At 47.6% G+C, this 21,514-nt stretch overlaps 2 protein-coding genes across 3 annotated transcripts in view; one reads left to right on the forward strand and one right to left on the reverse strand.

Annotated features, from left to right (window-relative positions):
* Window positions 1-14,815: 14,815 nt before the first annotated feature.
* SMIM34 (small integral membrane protein 34) lies at window positions 14,816-20,499 on the forward strand. The gene is made up of 3 exons (XM_066254440.1): window positions 14,816-14,858; window positions 15,127-15,283; window positions 19,120-20,499. The coding sequence occupies exons 1-3, from the start codon at window positions 14,816-14,818 to the stop codon at window positions 19,517-19,519; spliced, it is 600 nt and encodes a 199-aa protein (XP_066110537.1). The 3' UTR covers window positions 19,520-20,499.
* Window positions 15,448-21,514, reverse strand: part of SMIM11 (small integral membrane protein 11) — a 29,262-nt gene continuing 23,195 nt past the window's right edge. Inside the window, exons 5-6 of one of the 2 annotated variants that reach the window (XR_010729235.1) lie at window positions 17,743-17,925; window positions 15,448-16,395 (exon numbers count right to left, since the gene is read on the reverse strand). The gene's annotated coding sequence lies outside the window, so the exon portion shown is untranslated. Of the gene's footprint in view, window positions 16,396-17,742; window positions 17,926-17,954; window positions 18,103-21,514 lie in introns of both variants that reach the window. The other variant, XR_010729234.1, reaches the window with a different exon arrangement.

The following is a 21,514-nucleotide window of genomic DNA, read 5'->3' on the forward strand; positions in this document are numbered from 1 at the left end:
TTCACAACCTGCACATAATATAAATTAAAAGCAACACAGAGCACCGTTGGCCATCCTCAGATGGAAAAATCCATCCCTGTCTGATGCCAGTCCTGGTTTCCTGTAATGGACAGTGATGCCTCCGGGTGTGCACGGAGGCTCCTGCTGGCACAGCCCCGGGCAGAACCCTGGCATGGATTCCTAGAGTCTCAAGGCTGGTTCTTGGAGCCATAGAGTCCTCTGAAAATCTAATGAAAGCCAATGATCCCACACACACAACCCAAGAAATACTCACATGCACACAATATTTTCCCCACCATCTTGGGCCCCATTGTGGTTCCTTGCTTCAGATGACACATATCACCCCTTATTGAAGGAAAGGCAGGCTGGGAGCTCGGGTGTAGAGAGGGACCCAGAGCGCATATGACTCACCGTGCGATCACAGCGTCACACCGACTTTGATATCACCATTTCACTTCCCCCACTGAGACTCCCGTGACTTTTCCCAAAGAGGGCGATGTCACAAGCGCCAATCCTCTCTGTCCCTGAGGGACCAGCTGTTCTGCTCACTCCTTGCGCCCTCAAACCTCTTGTAAGCTGCAAGTTTCCAAATGCTTGTTGCCATATTTTAAATTTTGGTGTAACAGACTGCTTCCTATGTCCAAGTACTGTTCTGAGCTCTTTAAAAATGCAATCTGAATACATATCTGATATGCAGTACTTTTTATGTTCAGTGGATAGGGCAACATGCCTTTTGTGGTATTATTAAGATTGTTTTTAAACATTAAAGTCTTTTATCAGGATCTGCGGTGTGTGTTCTCTGAATATCAATAGAATATATTTAGAAAGTGGATGTAGGTTCTTGGGAGGCTCTGATGAGGCAGCCTCAGGGGAAATAAGGGTGTCAGGTTGCTATTGGGTGGTTAAACTCTGTGTCTATGCGCTGGCGCCAGCAGACAGACACAGGGGAGCAAAGCCCCAGGCAGAGGAAGAGGCAGACGGAGCCCCCGCCTTCCCAGGATAGGTTTTTGTTCCTCAGCTGAATGCGTTCTCAGCAAACCAAAAATGTGGCACCGTCTTGATGAACCTGTGGGTTTTAAAAATAAACTGGAAATCTGGATATTTATTTGAAATGTCCTGATTTTCAAATATTGGCAACTAAAAAATATATTGGCAACTAATTCAATTTTTTAAAACTGTGTGGGCCAAACAAAATATGACCTTGAGCTGAATTCTACCCAAAGACCATGGATTTATACCCTCTGCTTTAAAGAGAAAGAATAGCTCCCCTCCAGCCCCAGGTCACAGTTCAAAGAAAGCAGTCAGAGAGAGGACCTTGCATCTGAAGGGCTGCCTAGTCTTGGTGGCAGAAGCAGGAAGGATCTCTGGCAGCACTGTCCTCAACGTGGTCCTGGCCAGGGGACCCCAGGCCCCAACCCCACCATAAGATGCTGCATCAGGCAGCCCTCACCTGGCACATCACACTGGTATGACTCTCCCTTCGGACCAGTCCCCTCACTCTGTCACTGTGCAGCTGTGTGTTACGACTCCAATTTCGCTCCTCATTATGTGGGAGTCTGTCCTGGAGAGGCAGACCCACTATGTGCACACAATCAAGCCTCTGAACCGCCTGCAAGACTGAGAGCTAGCTTTGGACTGGGGAAAATTCGCCAACCTTCATACCTCACCTGTGCTAGAGCCACCTGGCCTGGCTTTAAAACTTCTCCAGAATAGATATGCAATTCACTGGACAGTTAGCCTTGAAAAGCTAGCTCCAACATCAACTGTCACTTAACTGCTGAGCGAGCTGAGGCAGAGAAGTTTTAAGTACCCATCCAAGGTTATCGGTTGCTCAATGAACCAATTAGAAGTCAGTAGGAACCCTGCCTCCCTAACTTCTGGCTCTTGTCCTTCTCTGGCTTAACTGGCCAGGGGCTCCTGGACACTGGTGAGGTGGGAGAGGAGGACAGGCCGTACTCAGAGGTGACAGGTACTCACCATGACCACAAGGGCAGGGACTGAGTGAATGGTGCGGGGGTGGGGGGCTGTGAATTTACTCAATTCTTGTGTACACTAACTCAATATTTTTTTAAGGATACCATTTAATAGTATCAGACGATTCATTTTCCAGAAAGGTCCGAATGCCCCTGCACTGTACACCCAGAGGTCGGCTCGGGGAGACAGAGGCAGTGCAGCAGACTGCCGGGCTGTTAAGGGAAAGGAAAGCCCACTGAGCTGAAGGGTAGCCCAGCCGCAGGCTGGGAGATGTGGTTGGAAACCGCCTTCGCACTGGCTCTGAACTCCATCCCCCCTCAGGATGCTACCACCATGGGACAGCAGACACAGCAGACACAGCAAGAGTTTTAAGTACGCTGGCGGGCAGAGAGAACGACTATGAAGTTCATAATCTTTGCATCGCTGGGCAAGGTAAGTGCAGACCAATGCGTGTGTCTCTCCAGTGCACCCTATCTTAAATCTGCATCCCCTGGCGACTTCTCCATGGGCAGGTAAGTAATAAGGCAGAGTAAGGGGGATAAACATGGGCTATGAGAGCCTGAGGACAAAAGAAATGTACAGAAAGCTACGAATGGATAACAAGTGGTCAAGGTTTTGAGTAATTGCCCCTCAGGTGTCCTGAGTGTCTGCCTGCTTGAGGTCAGCAAAACCTGAAGGCCTGGTACCAACTCCTTTGCTGTGTATCTGCTGGGCTCCACGTGTGGAGGAAGGAACTCTGGGTGCGGCTGCCCCCTGGTGGTCACGTTGAGAACATTTCAAAGTGCCTGCACCGGGAGCCCTGAGCACCTGGAGCCTGGTGGGTGCTTGCTTGGAGCCCAGTGAGGTCCCCAAGTAAGCTTTAGACACTCTCAGGACACTAAACTTCTATTCAGTTGTCAAGTTCAGCGAGACAATGAGTAGTGGAAGTCTAGAAAGAGAGCAACAGACTTCTGGAAGTGCACTGATGGTACCTCTTCTGAGCAGGGAGCCCAGAATTCTTGGGAAGTTGCTGGGATCGCCTTCCTTTCTTTCCAAGGATAACTCTTCCAGCTTTAGCAGCTCTTAGAAATCAATTTCTCAGCATAATCTAAGCCCCCTTCAGTCCCAGGTCTGTAAGCTCCCGTGGGGTGTGTGGAGGAAGGACTCCACCCCTGGGTGACCACAGAGGGTCTCCAAGCACTGGTGAGGGACAGAGTCCCACTCTAGGCCATGGGGTGACCCAGTACACAACACCCAACAGTGAGCAGATGAGGTCCATGTGGCGATTAGTCTCATTAGTCCCCGAACTTGGCTAGGAGAGTCCTGAAGGTAGCATGAAGAACAGAGCATGTGCTTGCTCTGGGAAGACCCAGGATAGCCGTAGAAAAGACCCAGGTTTGCAGATGGCTCTTTAAACACAAAGTTGGAATGATTTTGCGTTAATGAAATCAGTGAGTGATTACATTAGTTTCCTGTGGCTATCATAACCACTTACCATAAATCTGTGGCTTGGAGCAGCAAAGATTTATTCTATCAGAGTTCTAGAAGCCAGAAGTCCAAAATCTAGACATTGGCAGGGCCTTACTCTCTTTGGGGCTCCCGGGGAGGGTCCTTCCTGCCTCTTCCAGTTTCTAGAGGCTCTAAATGTCCTTGGCTTGTGGATGCATCCCTTCAATCTCTGCTTCTGTCTTTACGTGGCCTTCTTCTCAGTGTGTCTTTTCCTCTTCTTATAAGAACACCAATCATTAGATCTAAGGCCCACCCTAATCCGAGATGATCTCATTTACAGGCCTTTACCTTAATTACATCAGTAATGACTTTATTGGGCCAAATAAAGCCACATTTTGAGATTCTGGGCCAACAGTTTAGAACAATGCCAGGCATGTAACAAGCATTCAATATATGGTCAGTGTGACTTGTTCTCACCAAAAGGAAGTTGCTACTATAAACCCAGTTGTGATTTTTCACCATTGAGGTTTTCACTGTGTATTCTTATCCCCCAGAAAACACACTTAATCATTATAGTTGATCATTCAGGGCCCGATAAAGAAAACAGAAACCTCACTGTTTATGTTGGCAGAGAAGTTAATATGAAGAACTGGTGAAACGCTGTTCAAGAAGAGAAGAGGCGACAAAGGGAACAGGCTAGGAAGCATGGAGATACTGACTTCAGGGAGAAGCCAGCAAACAACAAAAAGAAAAGGTTAAGGTTACTCAACATTTCTGTGGCGCTAGGTGCTCTATAACCATGTGACCCAGCAAATCCACTTCTGGGAATTTATCTAAAGGAAATGAAAACACTAATTCAAAAAGCTATATGCTACATTTATTGCAGTGTTATTTACAATAGCAAAGATATAGAAGTAACCTAGGTGTCCTTCAATAGATGGATAAAGAAGATGTGGTACCTATATACAATGGAATATTATTCAGCCATAGAAGAGAATGAAATCTTGCCATTTGCTCCAACATGGATGGACCCTAGAAGGTATTATGCCTAGTGAAGTAAGTCAGACAGAGGAAGACAAACACCATATATGATTTCAATTATGTGTGAAATCTTAAAAATAGAACAAAACAAAACAAAAACAGACTCAAAAGCAGAGATCAAAGGGATGCTTGCCAAAGGGAGTGGGGTGGGCAATGGATGAAAAAGATGAGGGGGCCTGGCTGGCTGGCTCAGCAGTAAAGCATCAGCCTGGCGAGTGGAAGTCCCAGGTTCAATTCCCGGCCAGGGCACACAGGGTACGCACCCATCTGCTTCTCCACCCCTCCCCCTCTCCTTTCTATCTCTCTCTTCCCCTCCCTCAGCCAAGGCTCCATTGGAGCAAAGTTGGCCCAGGCTCTGAGGATGGTTCCATGGCCTCCACCTCAGGCACTAGAATGGCTCCGGTTGCAATGGAGCAGTGGCCCAGATGGGCAGAGTATCACCCCCTAGTGGGCTTGCCATGTGGATCCCAGTCAGGCACATGCAGGAGTCTGTCTGTCTTCCTGCTTCTCACTTCAGAAAAATACAAAAAAAAAAAAAAAAAAAGGTGAAGGGGGAGTATAGTCAATAATATTGCAAGAAGTTTGCAAAGTGACAGATGGTTGCAGGAATTAGTGGGATTTTCACATTATAAGGTATACAGATTTTGATTCGCTATATTGTACACCAGAAACTAATGTAACTAATATACTATTGTATGCCAGAAATCAGAAAATTAGATTGCTCCTTTGGGGCTAACCTGTAAATGAACCACGGGAGCTTCCTCTTAGTGGTCAGTGGCTGCCTTCCAAGGCTGTGTGCTGGACACATACCACATCGATGCCTCCTGCCTACTTTGCTTTAAAGGATGGCCTTGCTCTGGCCGAAGAGCTTGGTTGGCGTTAGAGCATCTTCCTGAGGCGCAGAGGTTGCCAGTTCAATTTCCGGTCAGGGCACATACAGGAACAGATTGATGTTCCTCTCTCACTCTCTCTCTGTCCTTTTCTCTCCCCCCTTCCTCTCTCACTAAAATAAAAATAAAGGGTAGCTTTTGATACTTCTGGTAAATAAAAAGAAAACCCCCAAAGCATCAGGTATTTTAAGCAAGTTCCCAAGAATGGGCAGGACTGAACCCCTTCCAGTCAGGAATTTGGGAATTCGGGAAGTGGAGGGCACATACTAAAGGGCTGACCTGACATTAAAAGAGAGAAGGAAGGGCCCTGGCCGGGTAGCTCAGCTGGGTTGAGTGTCATCCTGTCACCCCAAGGCTGGGGGCCCCATCAGAGGCGGATTTAATGGCAGGCGCACTGGGCGCGTGTCCTGGACCCCGACTGCTGAAGGGCCATGCAAAACCCCAACTTTACACTTTTTTTCTAGTGACACCAAGTTTGGTTTCATATGTGCAATTTTAACATTAATAGTACATAATATTTATTTATTTAAAACTATGGTTAACATGTATTTTTATTTTTCCTGTTTCTCTTTTTTAAGGGGCCCAATTTTTTCTTCTGTGTCCGGGGCCTCAACTGACCTTAATCCACCTCTGGGCTCCATCCTGGGTCAGTTAGGGCACATACCAGAATCAACCAATGAATACATATTGTAAATAAGTGGATCAACAAATCAATGTCTCTCTCTCTCTCTCTCTCTCTCTCCCTTTCTCTCTCTCAAATTAATTATTTAAAAAATTAAAGAGAAAAGGACAAAAAGGAGAAAGAAAGCCATCAAAGGGAAGGAGGGAGGCCCACATGGAGTTGTGGAGAAAATGAGGCAGAAGGCATTTTTCTGGGCTCTGCGTTCACGGAATCTTTGGAAGAAGATGAGCAGGTGAGAAATTCTGGGTGGTTTGATGCAGCCTGGTCTGGACACACTGAACTTGAGACTGACTGGCAGTTGGCATGCTGACTCAGCAAACAGCAGTCATCCCCTGGGCACGTGCCACTGCTGAACTGCCCCAGACTACATGGGATAGCAGACCGCGGAAACCCACTGCCAGTACGTATAAAGTTTTATTGGAACACAATCACACCTTCACTTATATACTGTCTAGGGCAGTATGTACGTGGCAAAGGCAGAGTTGAGTACCAGTTACAGAGGGTGTGTATCATAAATCCAAAAATATTGACCATCTGGTTCTATAAAGGGGGAAAAAAAAGTGTGCTGACCACTGTTCTAGACCCACCCTGAATGTTTGGTTATGTGGCCAGACTTGGTAACGTGGGCCCCCTACAACCCTGTGGATGGATAGCACATGGGGAGCACATGACTACAGGCGCCACAGGTGAGAAGCATCTGGGCACTCGTTGAAGTCAAACTGAGGCAGGCAGCTGATAAGCATAGCCCTCGTTCTAGGCAGGAGTTTTGTTGGTTAAGTATAGAATATCAGAATTTGGCCCTGGCTGGATAGCTCATTTGGCTAGAGCATCGTCCAGGTGCACGGAGGTTGCCAGTTCGATTCCCAGTCAGAGCACATACAGGAACAGCTCGATATTCCTCTCTCTTTCTCCTTTCCTTCCTCTCTCGCTAAATTTACTTTAATTAGAATATCAGAATTTGGATTAAAAAAACACAATAACTCATTAGGCTCATAATTATGCAGTTCGCGAGTCTTTTTAGTGTTTTTGTGTGTGCATGTGCAAAATCCAGAGTAACCACTGTTACGCGGGAAAACACCTGTAGCTCCATCTCTCAAACACAGCCGTCTCATCAGCGCCCTCTATTGAAAGTCTTAAGGCTGGACACCCAGGGAATCCGCCCTGGCAAGCTCTGCGGCAGTGGCCTGGTTGTTATAGCAACCTCTCGCCACTAGAAGACAGAGTAGTCCCAGGTACTGCGGCTACGGGATAATCCGCGTCCCAGAGTCGGCCTCCAGGTAGCTCCCCGAGCGCGCGTGGAGAGACCAGGCGGGCTGGTGTTAAGCACCGGGACAGCTTACACTGAATTACTAAATTAAAGCGAGAATGAACTGCTGAATTTCAAAGGGCTTTTTGTTGTTGCTGTTGAAAGTCTGGGCCTCCGCAGGTATAGTGTTCCCACCTCATTTGTCAGGCAGGCCATTTCTCTAACAAAGAAGTCTGGGGAATCGGATGTAAAATGTCTAACAGCAAGGATTTCAAACCAACTGCCTGGCTGATTCCCCTAAGGCGTTAGTTAATAACATCCCTTACAAACTAAAAAAATTAGATTTGCCTTTCAAGAGGTAAAAAAAAAAAGGCCCATGTAAAGAAAATAAATTATTTAAAGGGATGCTGCTCAGAGCCGATGGAAGGGTTCTTGAATCTCCTTTCAGAGACAGTCTATGCATATGCAAGAATATCCGGCTTTTATGTACAAATGAAATACAGTACACACCAATCGGCATCGTGCTTATTTTTAAAATTTTTTAGCAAGAGACAGGGAGATAGACAGGAAGAGAAAAAGAGATGAGAAGTAGCCCTTGTTCATTGATTGCTTTCTCATACATGCCTTGATAGGGGCTTAAGTGGAGCCAGTGACTCCTTGCTCAAGCCAGAGATCTTGGGCATCAAGTCAGGGATCATGGGATCATGTGAATAAGCTTGTTCTCAAGCCAGTGACCTCGGGGTTTCGAACCTGAGACCTCAGCGTCCCAGCTCAATGCTCTATCCACTGAACCACCACCTGGTCAGGCCATGCTTATTTTTTTTCCTGCTTAGCAACACACTGAAGATTGCTCCTTATTAGTACATCCAATTAGACCCCTGCCTCATTCCTTTTAATACTTGAATACGGTCCCACTGCATGGATATCCACACCGTCTTTAACAAGCTCCCTCAATGGGCATTTAGAAGGCTTCTGATCTTTTGCTGATACAATGGGGCAGTGACAACACCTGCACATATGTCTGGGAAGCAGCTCACACACAGATCTAAGTCCCCCAAATTCTTACATAACTGAGCGGTCAGAGGGTATGTATGCTACGCAATTTTAATAATGTCCCTTCTCCTCAGTAATGATGATAATAGATCCTGACTATTCTGACTGCTTATACACTGTGGTGAAGGCCCGGTGGACAGATCCATTTCACAGATGACCTTTACTCATTGGCAAGTAGTAACGGAGTTCTCCGGATAATTTTAATTTGCATTTATATCATTATGCATGAAAATGAGCATATCTTTATCTGTTTTTAAAACATTTGCGTTCTTTTCTGTGACTAGTTGTCCCTGTGTTTTGACCATCTTTCTGTTGAGAGGCTGACCTGTTTCTAAATGTTAAAAACTTTTGGAATATTAAGAAATCTGCTACTTTATCACAGGTGATGCAAATTATTTTCCCAAGTTTATCATTTATTTCTTGAATCTGTTAATAGTCTTTTGTTTTTGCCGCAAAGAAAATTTTAATTCTTCAGTCTTGTCTTTAGGGATTTCTGACTTTTGGGAAAGACTGTCATAATCTGGGAGTATAAAAATAAATCTGTGTCTGTTCTAGCTCTGTTACAGCTTTTTTTAAAAAAATTATAACATCTCCATCTGGAACTTATTTTTGCTTTGAGTATCAAACTAGAGGTCTTTTACTCTTTCCCAGTTGTCCTATGCATTTATGAGCTAACCCACCTTCTGTCCACCAGTTTGAAACATGCCCTTTATTTCACACTTTTTTCCTGACTGTTTTTAAGCGTAGTTCTCTTGTTGATCTGTCTGCCTGTTTGTGTGCTGGGATCAAGTGCTCTTTATTTCTGTGGCTTTATAGCACATTTAAGCTTCTTGTGGGAATGTCTCATTATTTCACTGTCACCCACCCCCAACAGAATTTTCTTGGCTGTTCTCGTGAGTTGAGTTTTTCACATAACTTTTAGACTCAGTTTACCCATATTAACTGGGATGGGGCAAGGCTCTCAAAGTCTTTGCTTAAATAAGAAACCTAACAGATGTCTTCACCCCATTGCTGTGAGAGACGAAGGAAGCCAGAGAAAGTTCACAGACGTGTAGACCTTGGAGAAAACAGGTATCAGTTAAAATATGTATTTCTGCCAGGGTCAACGTAACTCATCATGACAGCCTGTCCAGATTCCAGGTTTGGAGAAAAAAAGGTTACTCTCCTCAGGGCAGGACAGGAATGGGCCCAACCAGGAGATTTGTGGGGTCCTTTGTGGGAGTGATATCTGTGGGGAAGGGTCTGGGCTGTGGGGTGGAGTGATATCTGCTGGGAGGAGTCTGGGCTGCAGAATGGAGTGATATCTGCAGGATGGAATGATATCTGTGGGATGGAGTGATATCTGCAGGGAGGAGTCTGGGCTGCAGGATGGAGTGATATCTGCGGGATGGGGTGATATCTGCAGGGAGGAGTCTGGGCTGCAGGATGGAGTGATATCTGCAGGGAGGAGTCTGGGCTGCAGGATGGAGTGATATCTGCAGGGAGGAGTCTGGGCTGCAGGATGGAGTGATATCTGCGGGATGGAGTGATATCTGCAGGGAGGAGTCTGGACTGCAGGATGGAGTGATATCTGCGGGATGGGGTGATATCTGCAGGGAGGAGTCTGGGCTGCAGGATGGAGTGATATCTGCAGGGAGGAGTCTGGGCTGCAAGATGGAGTGATATCTGCAGGGAGGAGTCTGGACTGCAGGATGGAGTGATATCTGCAGGGAGGAGTCTGGGCTGCAGGATGGAGTGATATCTGCGGGATGGAGTGATATCTGCAGGGAGGAGTCTGGGCTGCAGGATGGGGTGATATCTGCGGGATGGAGTGATATCTGCAGGGAGGAGTCTGGGCTGCAGGATGGAGTGATATCTGCGGGATGGAGTGATATCTGCAGGGAGGAGTCTGGGCTGCAGGATGGAGTGATATCTGCGGGATGGAGTGATATCTGCAGGGAGGAGTCTGGGCTGCAGGATGGAGTGATATCTGCAGGATGGAGTGATATCTGCAGGGAGGAGTCTGGGCTGCAGGATGGAGTGATATCTGCGGGATGGAGTGATATCTGCAGGGAGGAGTCTGGACTGCAGGATGGAGTGATATCTGCAGGATGGAGTGATATCTGTGGGATGGGGTGATATCTGCAGGGAGGAGTCTGGGCTGCAGGGAGGAGTCTGGGCTGCAGGATGGAGTGATATCTGTAGGGAGGAGTCTGGGCTGCAGGATGGAGTGATATCTGTGGGATGGGGTGATATCTGCAGGGAGGAGTCTGGACTGCAGGATGGAGTGAGTGATATCTGCGGGGAGGGGCCTGGGCTGCCGGATGCTGTCTGCTCTCCTTAGCAGCTGCCCAGGAAGACGGGACATTTTTTTCCTTTGGATTTTGCCACACTAATCCCACTATGAGGGCCTCACCTCCCTCCCGACCTCATTGAAACCTAATCACCTCCCAGAGGCTCCACCTCCAAATACCATCACATTGGCAGTTTGGGCTTCAACTCAGGAATTTTAGAGGGGACAATTTAGTTCAGAGCAAGCATCATTCAACTAATGAAACTGCGCACTCTACCTTCTACTTCTGGTCCTTTAATTCCAAAGCCTTCTCTGCACCTCCCTGGAGAGATGGTGACATAAAATGTCACTAAATGCTGGAGAAGACAATAATAAGGTTAACAGGGAAGGCAGGAATGATGTTTAAAGATTTTTAAAACACACAAAACATCTTTTACATGTCCCCTGGCTGTGCCCTGCAGCGGCAGAAACATACAGAGCCTGTTGTTCTTGAGCAGGACGGCCTCACAGGTCCTCAGTCTGCGGCAGCCAGGAGCGGCTGGCTGCTCCCCACAGGACTCCTGAACCGTCATTTCTAATGTCCTTATGCATTGCAGGGAGTCAGAATGGGTGGTGAGGTCTGTCCCCCCAGAAAATACTCCTTAAAAAGAATACCAACTGTGGATATGAGCATTTACTTATTGACATTTTTTTTAATGCCAGCTTTGACACCTTGAAATTCAAAAGCACTTGTTTTTCTTTTTTCCCATTTCTTTGGAAAGTCAGATCCACATCGTTTCCACTTTGCTCCCAATTTAGACATCTTCAAGTCTCATTGGCTCCTCAATGGCCAAAACCAGAAAAAGCAGGGGGGTGGGGGAGGGGGAGGAAAGCACGGGCTCTAGGCTTGGCTCTCAGAGAGCTCAGTGTCTTCTGTTAAAGGAGCCGGGGGTGTTGCGGTCCTTTCTCCCAGAACTGCAGCTCAGACAAATATTTACTGGGGAGTGGTTCTGCATGATTGCGCTTAGGCCAGTATTTGTCTAGACTGAACCAGAGGTCAAGGAGACATACACAAGGAGGAAGGAAGTTCTTGACCCTCATGGGAGTACAGGTTGTTCCATTTCACTGTTATGTAAGCATTCGGGAGTGGCAAACAGCTCGGTCCACACCGCACCTGGAGCCAGCCCTGTGACCATGGTCTTCACTGCCCCCCACCCCCACCCCAGGGACAGGGCAGTTTTTATCAAATGGTACCGTGTGGCCACAGCCATGACAAGTAGGAAATCCTTTTTAAAAAGAGCATTTGTATTTTTCTATATAAACCTTAACCTCCCCTTCCTGTCAGGGCTCTTGGGGTTAAGGACAGTGCAGGGTAAGGGTACGTGGCGGTACGAGGTGCAGGCAGGAATGTGAACATGGCACAGGTGTGCAGTTCTGTGAGTGCCCCGGACTGAACACGCCCGTGAGACAGGACATGACCAGCACCTCAGAGTCCCCTTTGTGCCACCTCCAGTCACTTACCCTCTGCTGAAGGATGTCCATCATCCATCACAGTATGACTTTAGCCAACAAGGGGGGTTTCGAGGTAATGGACAGGCGTGAGTGGTGACAATACAACTTGTAGGGCAGGCAATGGGGAGAACTCACCCTGGGTCCAGCTCGAAGGTGACATGTAGGTTGTGTGGGGAGAACACCTTGGAGTCAGACATCCCAGCTCCAGCACCTACAAATTGTGCGACATCGGTCATTTCACTTCTCTGCGCCTGACAGGGTGTGTCCCTGCCTTTAAGCGGGAACAATACTCCCACCTTGCAGGGCTCCTGGAGGTAGAAACCATGTGGGGAGCACCTGACACACAGCTGTCTTCTAGCCTCAGTGCCCTTTACAGTGAGGATGGGACAAAAGGTCACCTTTCCTTCTGTCTCCCTAGTTTTCTTGAGCTTATCTTTCATTGCCTGTGTCCTGCCAAGCTGTGGCGAAGCCTTGGGACTCCATAGATGATTCAGTCTCTGAAGCTTCCACCTCTTAGGCACCAGCTGTCCAGCGCCCCTCCCTGTCCCGGGGTGCCTGTGTTGGCAGCCCTCCCGTTCAGACACCTCCACAAGGAGGAGCCCCTCCCTGGGCCCCAGGCTTCCTGCTGCCTTCCTGGGACCAGGGGCAATGGGACCTGTGCCTCCCCATCTCACAGGTGATGAAACTGTGGCTCACAGAGGGCAGGGGACTTACCCGGGGCTAAACAGGGAGGGCATGGCTGGGCCTGGAGTCCTGACTCCTCACCATTCTCCCTTTTTCATCCAGCTCCATTCTGTCCCCTCTCACTGCACAGGTCAGTGTTGGAAATTCCTGTCTTTGCGGCAGAGCCAGAGGGGCCATGGTCTGGCCAGCCCATGGCAGGAGAACAGGAAGAGCCAGTTAGAACTTTGACAAAGATTATGGGTAATCAATGGATACACTTACTATTGAGTAGGAAACAGACACGAAGTTAAAATTTTTTTTTAAATTTTTGTGACAGAGAGAGGAACAGAGAGGGACAGACAGACAGGGAGAGAGATGAGAAGTATCAACTCCTCGTTGTGGCACCTTAGTTGTTCATTGATTGCTTTCTCATATGTGCCTTGACCGGGGGGTTAAAGCAGACTGAGTGACCCCTTGCTCAAGCCAGTGACCTTGGGCTCAAGCTGGTGAGCCTTGCTCAAACCAGATGAGCCCGCACTCAAACTGGCGACCTCGGGGTCTTGAACCTGGGTCCTCTGTGTCCCAGTCCGACGCTCTACCCGTTGCACCACTGCCTGGTCAGACTAAAATTATTTGAAGCACTAAGAATATACAGTGAATATTCTCCCTCCCAGCATGCCCACTGTCTTCCCAGTTCTCTCCTCCCCCTGTGGAACTCCTGCTCATATGTTCCGGGCATCCTTAATGTGGCTTTTCAATGTGCATACAAGCAAAACCAGATCTAGATGATTTTCTTTCTACTTTTATGCATAGATGGTAACATTCTCTGCTGTTTTTGTTGAACAGTACATCTTGGAAACTTTTATTGCATCAGTATACAAATAACTTCCTCATTCCTTTTCACAGCTGCATACTATTCTATTGTAAAGTTAATTATATTAACTATAACCCACATACTATAAAAGTCACTCACTCACAGTGTACTTTCAGTGGCGTTTAGTATGCTCACAGAGTTGTGCAGCAAGCACCAGAATCAATTTCATCACCTCCCTTAAGCCCCCACCTCAGACCTAGGCAGCCCCTAAATTATTCTTGTCTTTATAGATTTGTTTGTTTTAGACATGTCTTATAAATGGAAGCACACAATATGTTGAGCTCTGCAACTGACTTCTTTCACTTAGCATAGTGTTTCCAAGGTTTATCTATTTTGTAGTATGTATCATTTCTTTTTATTGCCAAATAACATTCCATTGTATGGATAAAATGCATCTTATTTATTCATCAGTTGGTGAACATTTGGGCTGTTTCCACTTTTTAGCTATTATAAATAATGCTGCTATGAACATTTGTATACAAATTTTGACTGGATGTGTTTTCTTTCTTTTTTTTAAAGTGAGAGGAGGGGAGGGAGAGAGCGAGACAGACTCCAGTATGCACCCCTATTGAGATCTACCTCGCAACCCTCATCTGGGACCGATGCTCAAGTCAACCAAGCCATCCTCAGTACCTGGGGCTGACGCTCGAACTAATCAAGCCACTGGCTGCGAGAGGGAAAGCGAGAGAGCAGAAGGAGAGGAAAGAGGAGAGAAGCAGATGGTTGCTTCTCATGTGTGCCATGACTGGGTATCGAACCAAGGATGTCTGTGTGACAAGCCAGTGCTCTACCAGTGAGCCAACTGGCCAGGGCCTGGACATGTTTTCATTTCTCCTAGGTATGGACCTTGGAGTGGAATTGCTGGACCATATGGCCTATTTTACCATTTACTTATCTAGTCCACCATTGGTAGAAACTTGATCAATACATTCTAAAAGCCAGCAGCCCTCACAATTTTGGCATGTCATGGACAGTGAGGATTCGGGAGAAGTGGAGCTGGGAACAATGGCTACATCATAGGACCTTTCCGGTGCTAGAATAAATCTACTTTGATTAAATCTATTCCAATGTGGTCCATTGCTCACTGATCCCTGAGGGGAACAGGCTCTTGGGCTGTGTCCTCCTGCCCCATCCTGTCTGGTTTCCGCATCCAAGAGGAAGTTGGTGACTCTTGCCCATGGAGTCTCCTGGTCCTGTGACAATGGGCCTCTGCCACACCTGCCCCGCCGCCCCGCCTGCCACAGGTGCAAAACTGGGGAATTCAGGAACCATCCAGGCTGTAAGCCAGTGAGCCAATCTCAAGAAGAGCTTCCCAGCACCGCAGGGCCAGATGGGACTGGGAGGGCTGGAGAATCCTCAGTATCAGCAAGGTGTTCAACAGCTTTTTCTCTAGACATTCTCAAACAAGCCAAAGCCAGGAAGCGCTTTTTGTTCCAAGCCAACAGAAGACAGATCGACTTCAATTCTCTGATTAATTGAATGAGAGAGTTCACCCAGTTCTTTTCTGCTAAGTTTCTAGATGGTGCTGCCTACTGTTGTTGAGGTGTCATGTTACTCCCTGCTCAGGAACCTCTGTGCAGCCTGACTTCAAAGGCATTGTGACCGTTTGCAAAGAGGAGCTCCCCCTCTGTCCTCTTCCGGTGAGTCAAGTAAAGACCCCTCCCAAAATGTGAGTATTCCGTGACGCAGGGACGGGCAGCTCTAGTGTTGCTGGTGTGTTTCACGTTGGTCCAAGTGCGACAGGCTGCAGAAGAGAGGTCTGTCTCTTCCACAGGGTGTGCTTATCCACTGATATACCACTTAACATGTTCATTTCTGTTTTTTGAATAAAAAAAGGCAAAGAACAATGAACCTCACTAATTAATATAGCGAGCTTCTTTCATGTGCAAAATGGGCTGGTTTTAAAATAATGTTCTGTAGTTTCTAGTTGGCTGTATTTTAGATGTGTCTGAAAGTATCACATCATCCTATAACAAATCGCAGAAAGTTCTATGAGCTCATACGAGTTTAAACAAGTCCTCTTGTACTAATTAAATTTCTAATGTTCTTGTTGGGTTGATTTGTTTTTTAATAATTATGGCAATTTCCCTTCTTCTTTACTTCAAGCTCGCAAACATTCCACCAACTGCAGTGTCAGATTCCTAATGGTTAGTGTTTCTTATATCTGACCAATTTTCTGTCATTAAATCTGTTAATTTGGGCTTTGTCAGATATGGTTTGGAGAATTATTTTCAACTGTTTTCACCCTTCATCTGAAAGTAGTAAGGCCTTGGCCAGTGGCGCAGTGGAAGGAGCGTTGTCCCAGAAGAGCTGAGGTCGCTGGTTCACTCCCAGGGTTACCAGCTCGATCCTGAGGGCACCAGCTTGACCCTGAGGTCACTGGCTCAAGCCCTGGTCAGGGCACATATGAGAAGCAACCAATGAGTGTACAGCTGAGTGGAACAGCTAGTTGATGCTTCTCTCTCTCTTTCTCTCTCTCTCTCTCTCTTCTAAATCAATGGGGAAAAAATGTAGTAAGATTATTCACTCATTCTGACAATTAAGTGTCATTAAAAAAATACCAGTCTTTCTGAATCCTGCATTAGCAAAATTAATTAGCATCAAACAAACATCAGATTGTAAGCATGCCTGGAGTCCCTTGGCCAACTCAGCAGCAGGCTGAGGGTCTGAATGCGCTGTGCTCACGCAGAGCAGGAGACTGGCACTTGAACCAGCACCGCTCCGGGGGAAAGGTCTCACCGCCTCAGCTGCTGCTTTCATCATCTCCTGTTCATCAGTCCTCTAGGAGAGAAAACAGTTTTGAATTAAACAACAATTAAGATCTTAATCTTCTAGTCTTGGAAGGGCACATGGTATCTTTACCCAAGGGTATGTTACCAAGGAGACCAGGAATGTGTCCGTTTATGCTCCTCCAGTTTTTTTTTTTTTTTTTTTTTTTTTTTTTTTTTTTTTTTTTTTCATTTTTCTGAAGCTGGAAACAGGGAGAGACAGTCAGACAGACTCCCGCATGCGCCCGACCGGGATCCACCCGGCACGCCCACCAGGGGCGACGCTCTGCCCACCAGGGGGCGATGCTCTGCCCATCCTGGGTGTCACCATGTTGCGACCAGAGCCACTCTAGCGCCTGGGGCAGAGGCCACAGAGCCATCCCCAGCGCCCGGGCCATCTTTGCTCCAATGGAGCCTCGGCTGCGGGAGGGGAAGAGAGAGACAGAGAGGAAGGAGAGGAGGAGGGGTGGAGAAGCAAATGGGCGCTTCTCCTGTGTGCCCTGGCCGGGAATCGAACCCGGGTCCTCCGCACGCTAGGCCGATGCTCTACCGCTGAGCCAACCGGCCAGGGCCGCTCCTCCAGTTTTATATTGATTTTTGAAAATAAATATGGCCCTGGCCGGTGGGCTCAGTGGTAGAGCATCGCCCTGGTTTGCAGGAGTCCCGGGTTCGATTCCCGGCCAGGGCACACAGGAGAAGAGCCCATCTGCTTCTCCACCCCTCCCCCTCTCCTTCCTCTCTGTCTCTCTCTTCCCCTCCCGCAGCCAGGGCTCCACTGGAGCAAAGTTGCCTGGCGCTGAGGATGACTCTATGGCCTCTGCCTCAGGTGCTAGAATGGCTCTGATTGCGGCAGAGCGATGCCCCAAGATGGGCAGAGCACCGCCCCCTGGTGGGCATGCCGGGTGGATCCCGGTCAGGCACATGTGGGAGTCTGTCTGACTGCCTTCCTGTTTCCAGCTTCGGAAAAATACAAAAAGAAAAAGAAAATAAATGCACCTGATTCAAAATGTCCGTGAAGAGTACATCTCCCTCCCCCGAATCTCTTGCCCATGGGCAACCACTGGTACCAATGTCTGTGTTCTCCCAGAGATAACATATATGTATGTGTGCGTGCGTGTGTGTAAAGTTCCCAGCAGATAACATATCGCCCTTTATTTACATGTATGATTACACACTACATCACAATCAGGTTACTTTTTAATTTATCAATATTTAGTACCTTCTAAAAAAACCTTTTGTTGATCTTTATGGCTGTGTAGTATTCCATGGCAAGAAGGTTCCAAATTGTATTCAACCACCCCCCAAATCGAAGCTGTTCAGGCTATTCTTGGGCACTGGTCATTCTGCCACAGTGGCTCACCTTAAAGGTGTGTCATTCCAAACAGGCTCCAGGGTATCTCTGGGATAAATCCCTGCAGGTGGAGTTGCTGGGCCAATGGTAAGTGCGTGTGTGATGCATAGATGTGCGCCCTCACCAGCAACCAAGCAAAGCCTGGTCACCCTGCCAACACATCCACATGGTGCATCCTGGGACATCCTGAATCTGCAAACGGAGAGATAACAAACCATTACCTTGTTGTAGTTTTAATTTGCATGCTTCTTATTATGAGTGATATGGAAAAGCTTTCTTTTTCATGTTCAAGGTCCACTTCTTTTTCTAGGACTTAATTATCCATCGCCTCAGCATATTTTTTTCTACAGGAGTTTTGGACTTTTTCTTCTGAAACAGGAAGGTATTAAGAGAAATTCAGTGGTATAAACTATAATTTTTTTGTAATTTTTTTCTTGGTATACAATAACTTTAAAATTTTCTATATAGTTGATTTTAACATTTGTTTTCTTTTCTCCTCCTCTGAATTTGGTGTTATGCTTGGAAAGGGCTATCCCACACTGAGATGATAAAGGAACAAAATCTACCATGCTCTTTTTCTAGTACTTTAAATTGCTTCTTTCTTAGGTTAAGAGTCTTTGATTTTTCGGCACTGTTTTTGGACACAACGTGAGGAACGTAGCCCCAGTGCTACATTGCTCCAGCCCTCATCGAACAACCCGCCCTTCCCTTACCAAGCAGAAATGTCCCTTTATTATCTGCCAGACTCCAATTCCGTAACTCCTGAGGCTGCTTTGGACTTTTCCACTGGTCTACCTGTCCATGTGTCAGTACCACACTGTTTTAGCTATTGTCTTTTTATGGGGAGACTTTTTAGGGAGAATTGTGCCTGGATCTTTAGAGCCCTCCACACCCTTTGCAAAGCCCAGTAAGCCACAGCGGGATTGTCAGCAAGTGAAATGCTCATTCATTCTGAAAAAATGTAAATTATTTTCCTGACTGGCTAAGTTTTAAATTTTTGGCTAAGCTCATTTCCATCCGACACTCTTTTTTTCTTTTTTTTCCACATTCTTTCTAATCAGTCTTGACAGTTAATTTTCAACATGCATAGCCTGTCTAGTAAATTCTACTGACAGTTCTTATTGCAATTAGGTTAGTTGTGTAGATTATTCTAGGGACAACTGACATCTTTATGATGTCTTGTCTTCTAGTCAAAAACTTGATGTTTTGAACTCTTTTGGTTTTTAAAAATATATTGACATGAATGTTGTAAGGCTCATCGACAAAGAAGGCCACTGTCAGCTGTCCTGAGTGTCCCACTGATGGGACAACCTTGCTGTCACTGGCCTGGCCAGGCAGCCCTCAGCCCAGGATGCTGGGTCTCATCTGGATCTTTCTGTTTCTCAGTGGTCAAGTCCTCGGGGAGCCCCCGACTGTCCACACTGTCCTGGGGCACCTGCTGAGGGACGGCATGGAGGGGAGGAACAGCACCAACTCCACCAGGGCCCTGAAGCTCCCAGACGGAACCAGCGCCGCCTGGTACATCCTCACCATCATTGGCATCTATGCAGTGGTTTTCCTCTTCCGTTTGGCCAGCAACATCCTCAGACAGAGCGATAAGTCCTTAGAAGATGTTTATTACTCAAACTTGACCTCTGAACTCAAAAAGAAAGGGCTGCAGAGCAAGGTAGCCAAATGCTCAGCACTGACCATTAGCAACAGGGCTGTCGTGCAGCCTAGCCGGGTCAGCCAGGGGCCCAAGTGTGGCACCAGTGGACCCCAAACCGAAATCCAAGGGATTGCTTGAAAGGCAAGGTGAGCAGGTCTCCACAGAAGAGGCCCAGCCATCCTGCAGGGGAGCATCTTGCGGTTACTTGGGGTGGGGCTAGGAGACCACCAGGAGCTCTGGGCACTTCCGGCAGGTGGCATGTGACAGACGTCAGTGTCCTGTGTCCTTCTCAGGCTCTCTGGTGCTTTGGGATGAGACAGCAGGAGCTTCCAGCCATACTAACCCTTCACTGGAAAAGCCCGTGTACCAGGGGAAGGGGAGGGCATCCACTGTTCCCAGAGGAACTGGGGAGACTTCTGGGGTGTCCAGGAAGGTGGCCTCTTGTCACGGAAAGAAGGCTGAATTTGGAGTCCAGTGCCCTGGATGAAACTTCAGCTTCAAGAGGTTACATGAACTTTGAGTAGCTTACTTGGGACACATGGGGGTTGGTATATATGGACTCAAAGGGCCATTCATTCTAAAGATGCTGACTGGGATATAGAATTAAAGTTATTAGTATTAAAAGTTCTTCATTTTCTTGAAAGAGTGGGGTCCCTTGGGGAGAAAAATGCATTCGTTTTAGAGTTAGAAAAACCAAACTCTAACTGGGTTTCAGCATCCACCATTTTGGTATGAATAAAATGAGGATAATAATGCCAGTTCTGTGAATCTTACAAAGTAGGTAACAGCTAATGAGATCGTACACATGAATGTGTTCTGAAAAATAAAATAATGGTTGATGCTTATGGTGGTGATGGTGGTGGTGGTCCTGGCAGTGACAGTGATACTGGTGGTAGTGTAGGTGATAGTGGCGGATGCTGGGGATGGGGAGTGTTTGGGAGGTTGATGCAGATAGCGGTAGTGGTGTAGGTTAGCGGTCAGCAAACTGTGGCTTGTGAGCCACATGCAGCTTTTTGGCCCCTTGAGTGTGGGTCAAAGGCCAGCTTAGGAGTACCCTAATTAAGTTAATAACAATGTACCTACCTATATAGTATAAATTTTAAAAATCTGGCTCTAAAAGAAATTTCAATTGTTGTACTGTTGGTATTTGGCTCTGTTGACTAATGAGTTTGCTGACCTCTGGAGGTGATAGTGGTGGATGGTGGTGGGGGTGTTGGGGAGGTTGATGCAGATGGTGGTGGTAGTGTAGGTGATAGTGGTGGTGGTAGGGGTGGTGGGGGTGTTGGGGAGGTGATGCAGATGGTGGTGGTGGTGTACGTGATAGTGGTGGTGGTGGGGGTGTTGGGGAGGTTGATGCAGATGGTGGTGGTGGTGTACGTGATAGTGGTGTTGGGGGTGTTGGGGAGGTGATGCAGATGGTGGTGGTGGTGTACGTGATAGTGGTGGTGGTAGGGGTGGTGGGGGTGTTGGGGAGGTTGATGCAGATGGTGGTGGTAGTGTATGTGATAGTGGTGGTGGGGGTGTTGGGGAGGTTGATGCAGATGGTGGTGGTAGTGTAGGTGATAGTGGTGGTAGGGGTGGTGGGGGTGTTGGGGAGGTGATGCAGATGGTGGTGGTAGTGTACATGATAGTGGTGGTGGTAGGGGTGGTGGGGGTGTTGGGGAGGTTGATGCAGATGGTGGTGGTAGTGTAGGTGATAGTGGTGGTGGTAGGGGTGGTGGGGGTGTTGGGGAGGTTGATGCAGATGGTGGTGGTGGTGTATGTGATAGTGGTGTTGGGGGTGTTGGGGAGGTGATGCAGATGGTGGTGGTGGTGTACGTGATAGTGGTGGTGGGGGTGTTGGGGTGTTGGGGAGGTTGATGCAGATGGTGGTGGTAGTGTAGGTGATAGTGGTGGTGGGGGTGGTGGGGTGTTGGGGAGGTTGATGCAGATGGTGGTGGTGGTGTACGTGATAGTGGTGGTAGGGGTGGTGGGGGTGTTGGGGAGGTTGATGCAGATGGTGGTGGTAGTGTAGGTGATAGTGGTGGTGGGGGTGTTGGGGTGTTGGGGAGGTTGATGCAGATGGTGGTGGTAGTGTATGTGATAGTGGTGTTGGGGTGTTGGGGAGATTGATGCAGATGGTGGTGGTAGTGT

Source organism: Saccopteryx bilineata, chromosome 2, assembly GCF_036850765.1.
Source record: "Saccopteryx bilineata isolate mSacBil1 chromosome 2, mSacBil1_pri_phased_curated, whole genome shotgun sequence".
Lineage (NCBI taxonomy): Eukaryota > Metazoa > Chordata > Mammalia > Chiroptera > Emballonuridae > Saccopteryx > Saccopteryx bilineata.

Bases quoted from the DNA above. Each gene is read 5' to 3' on its own strand.
- SMIM34 (XM_066254440.1), top strand. From the start codon at position 14,816: ATGGGCCTCTGCCACACCTGCCCCGCCGCCCCGCCTGCCACAG. The intron at 14,859-15,126 runs GTGCAAAACTGG...TTTTCTGCTAAG, and splicing joins CGCCGCCCCGCCTGCCACAG to TTTCTAGATGGTGCTGCCTA. The intron at 15,284-19,119 runs GTGAGTATTCCG...TCTGTTTCTCAG, and splicing joins GTAAAGACCCCTCCCAAAAT to TGGTCAAGTCCTCGGGGAGC.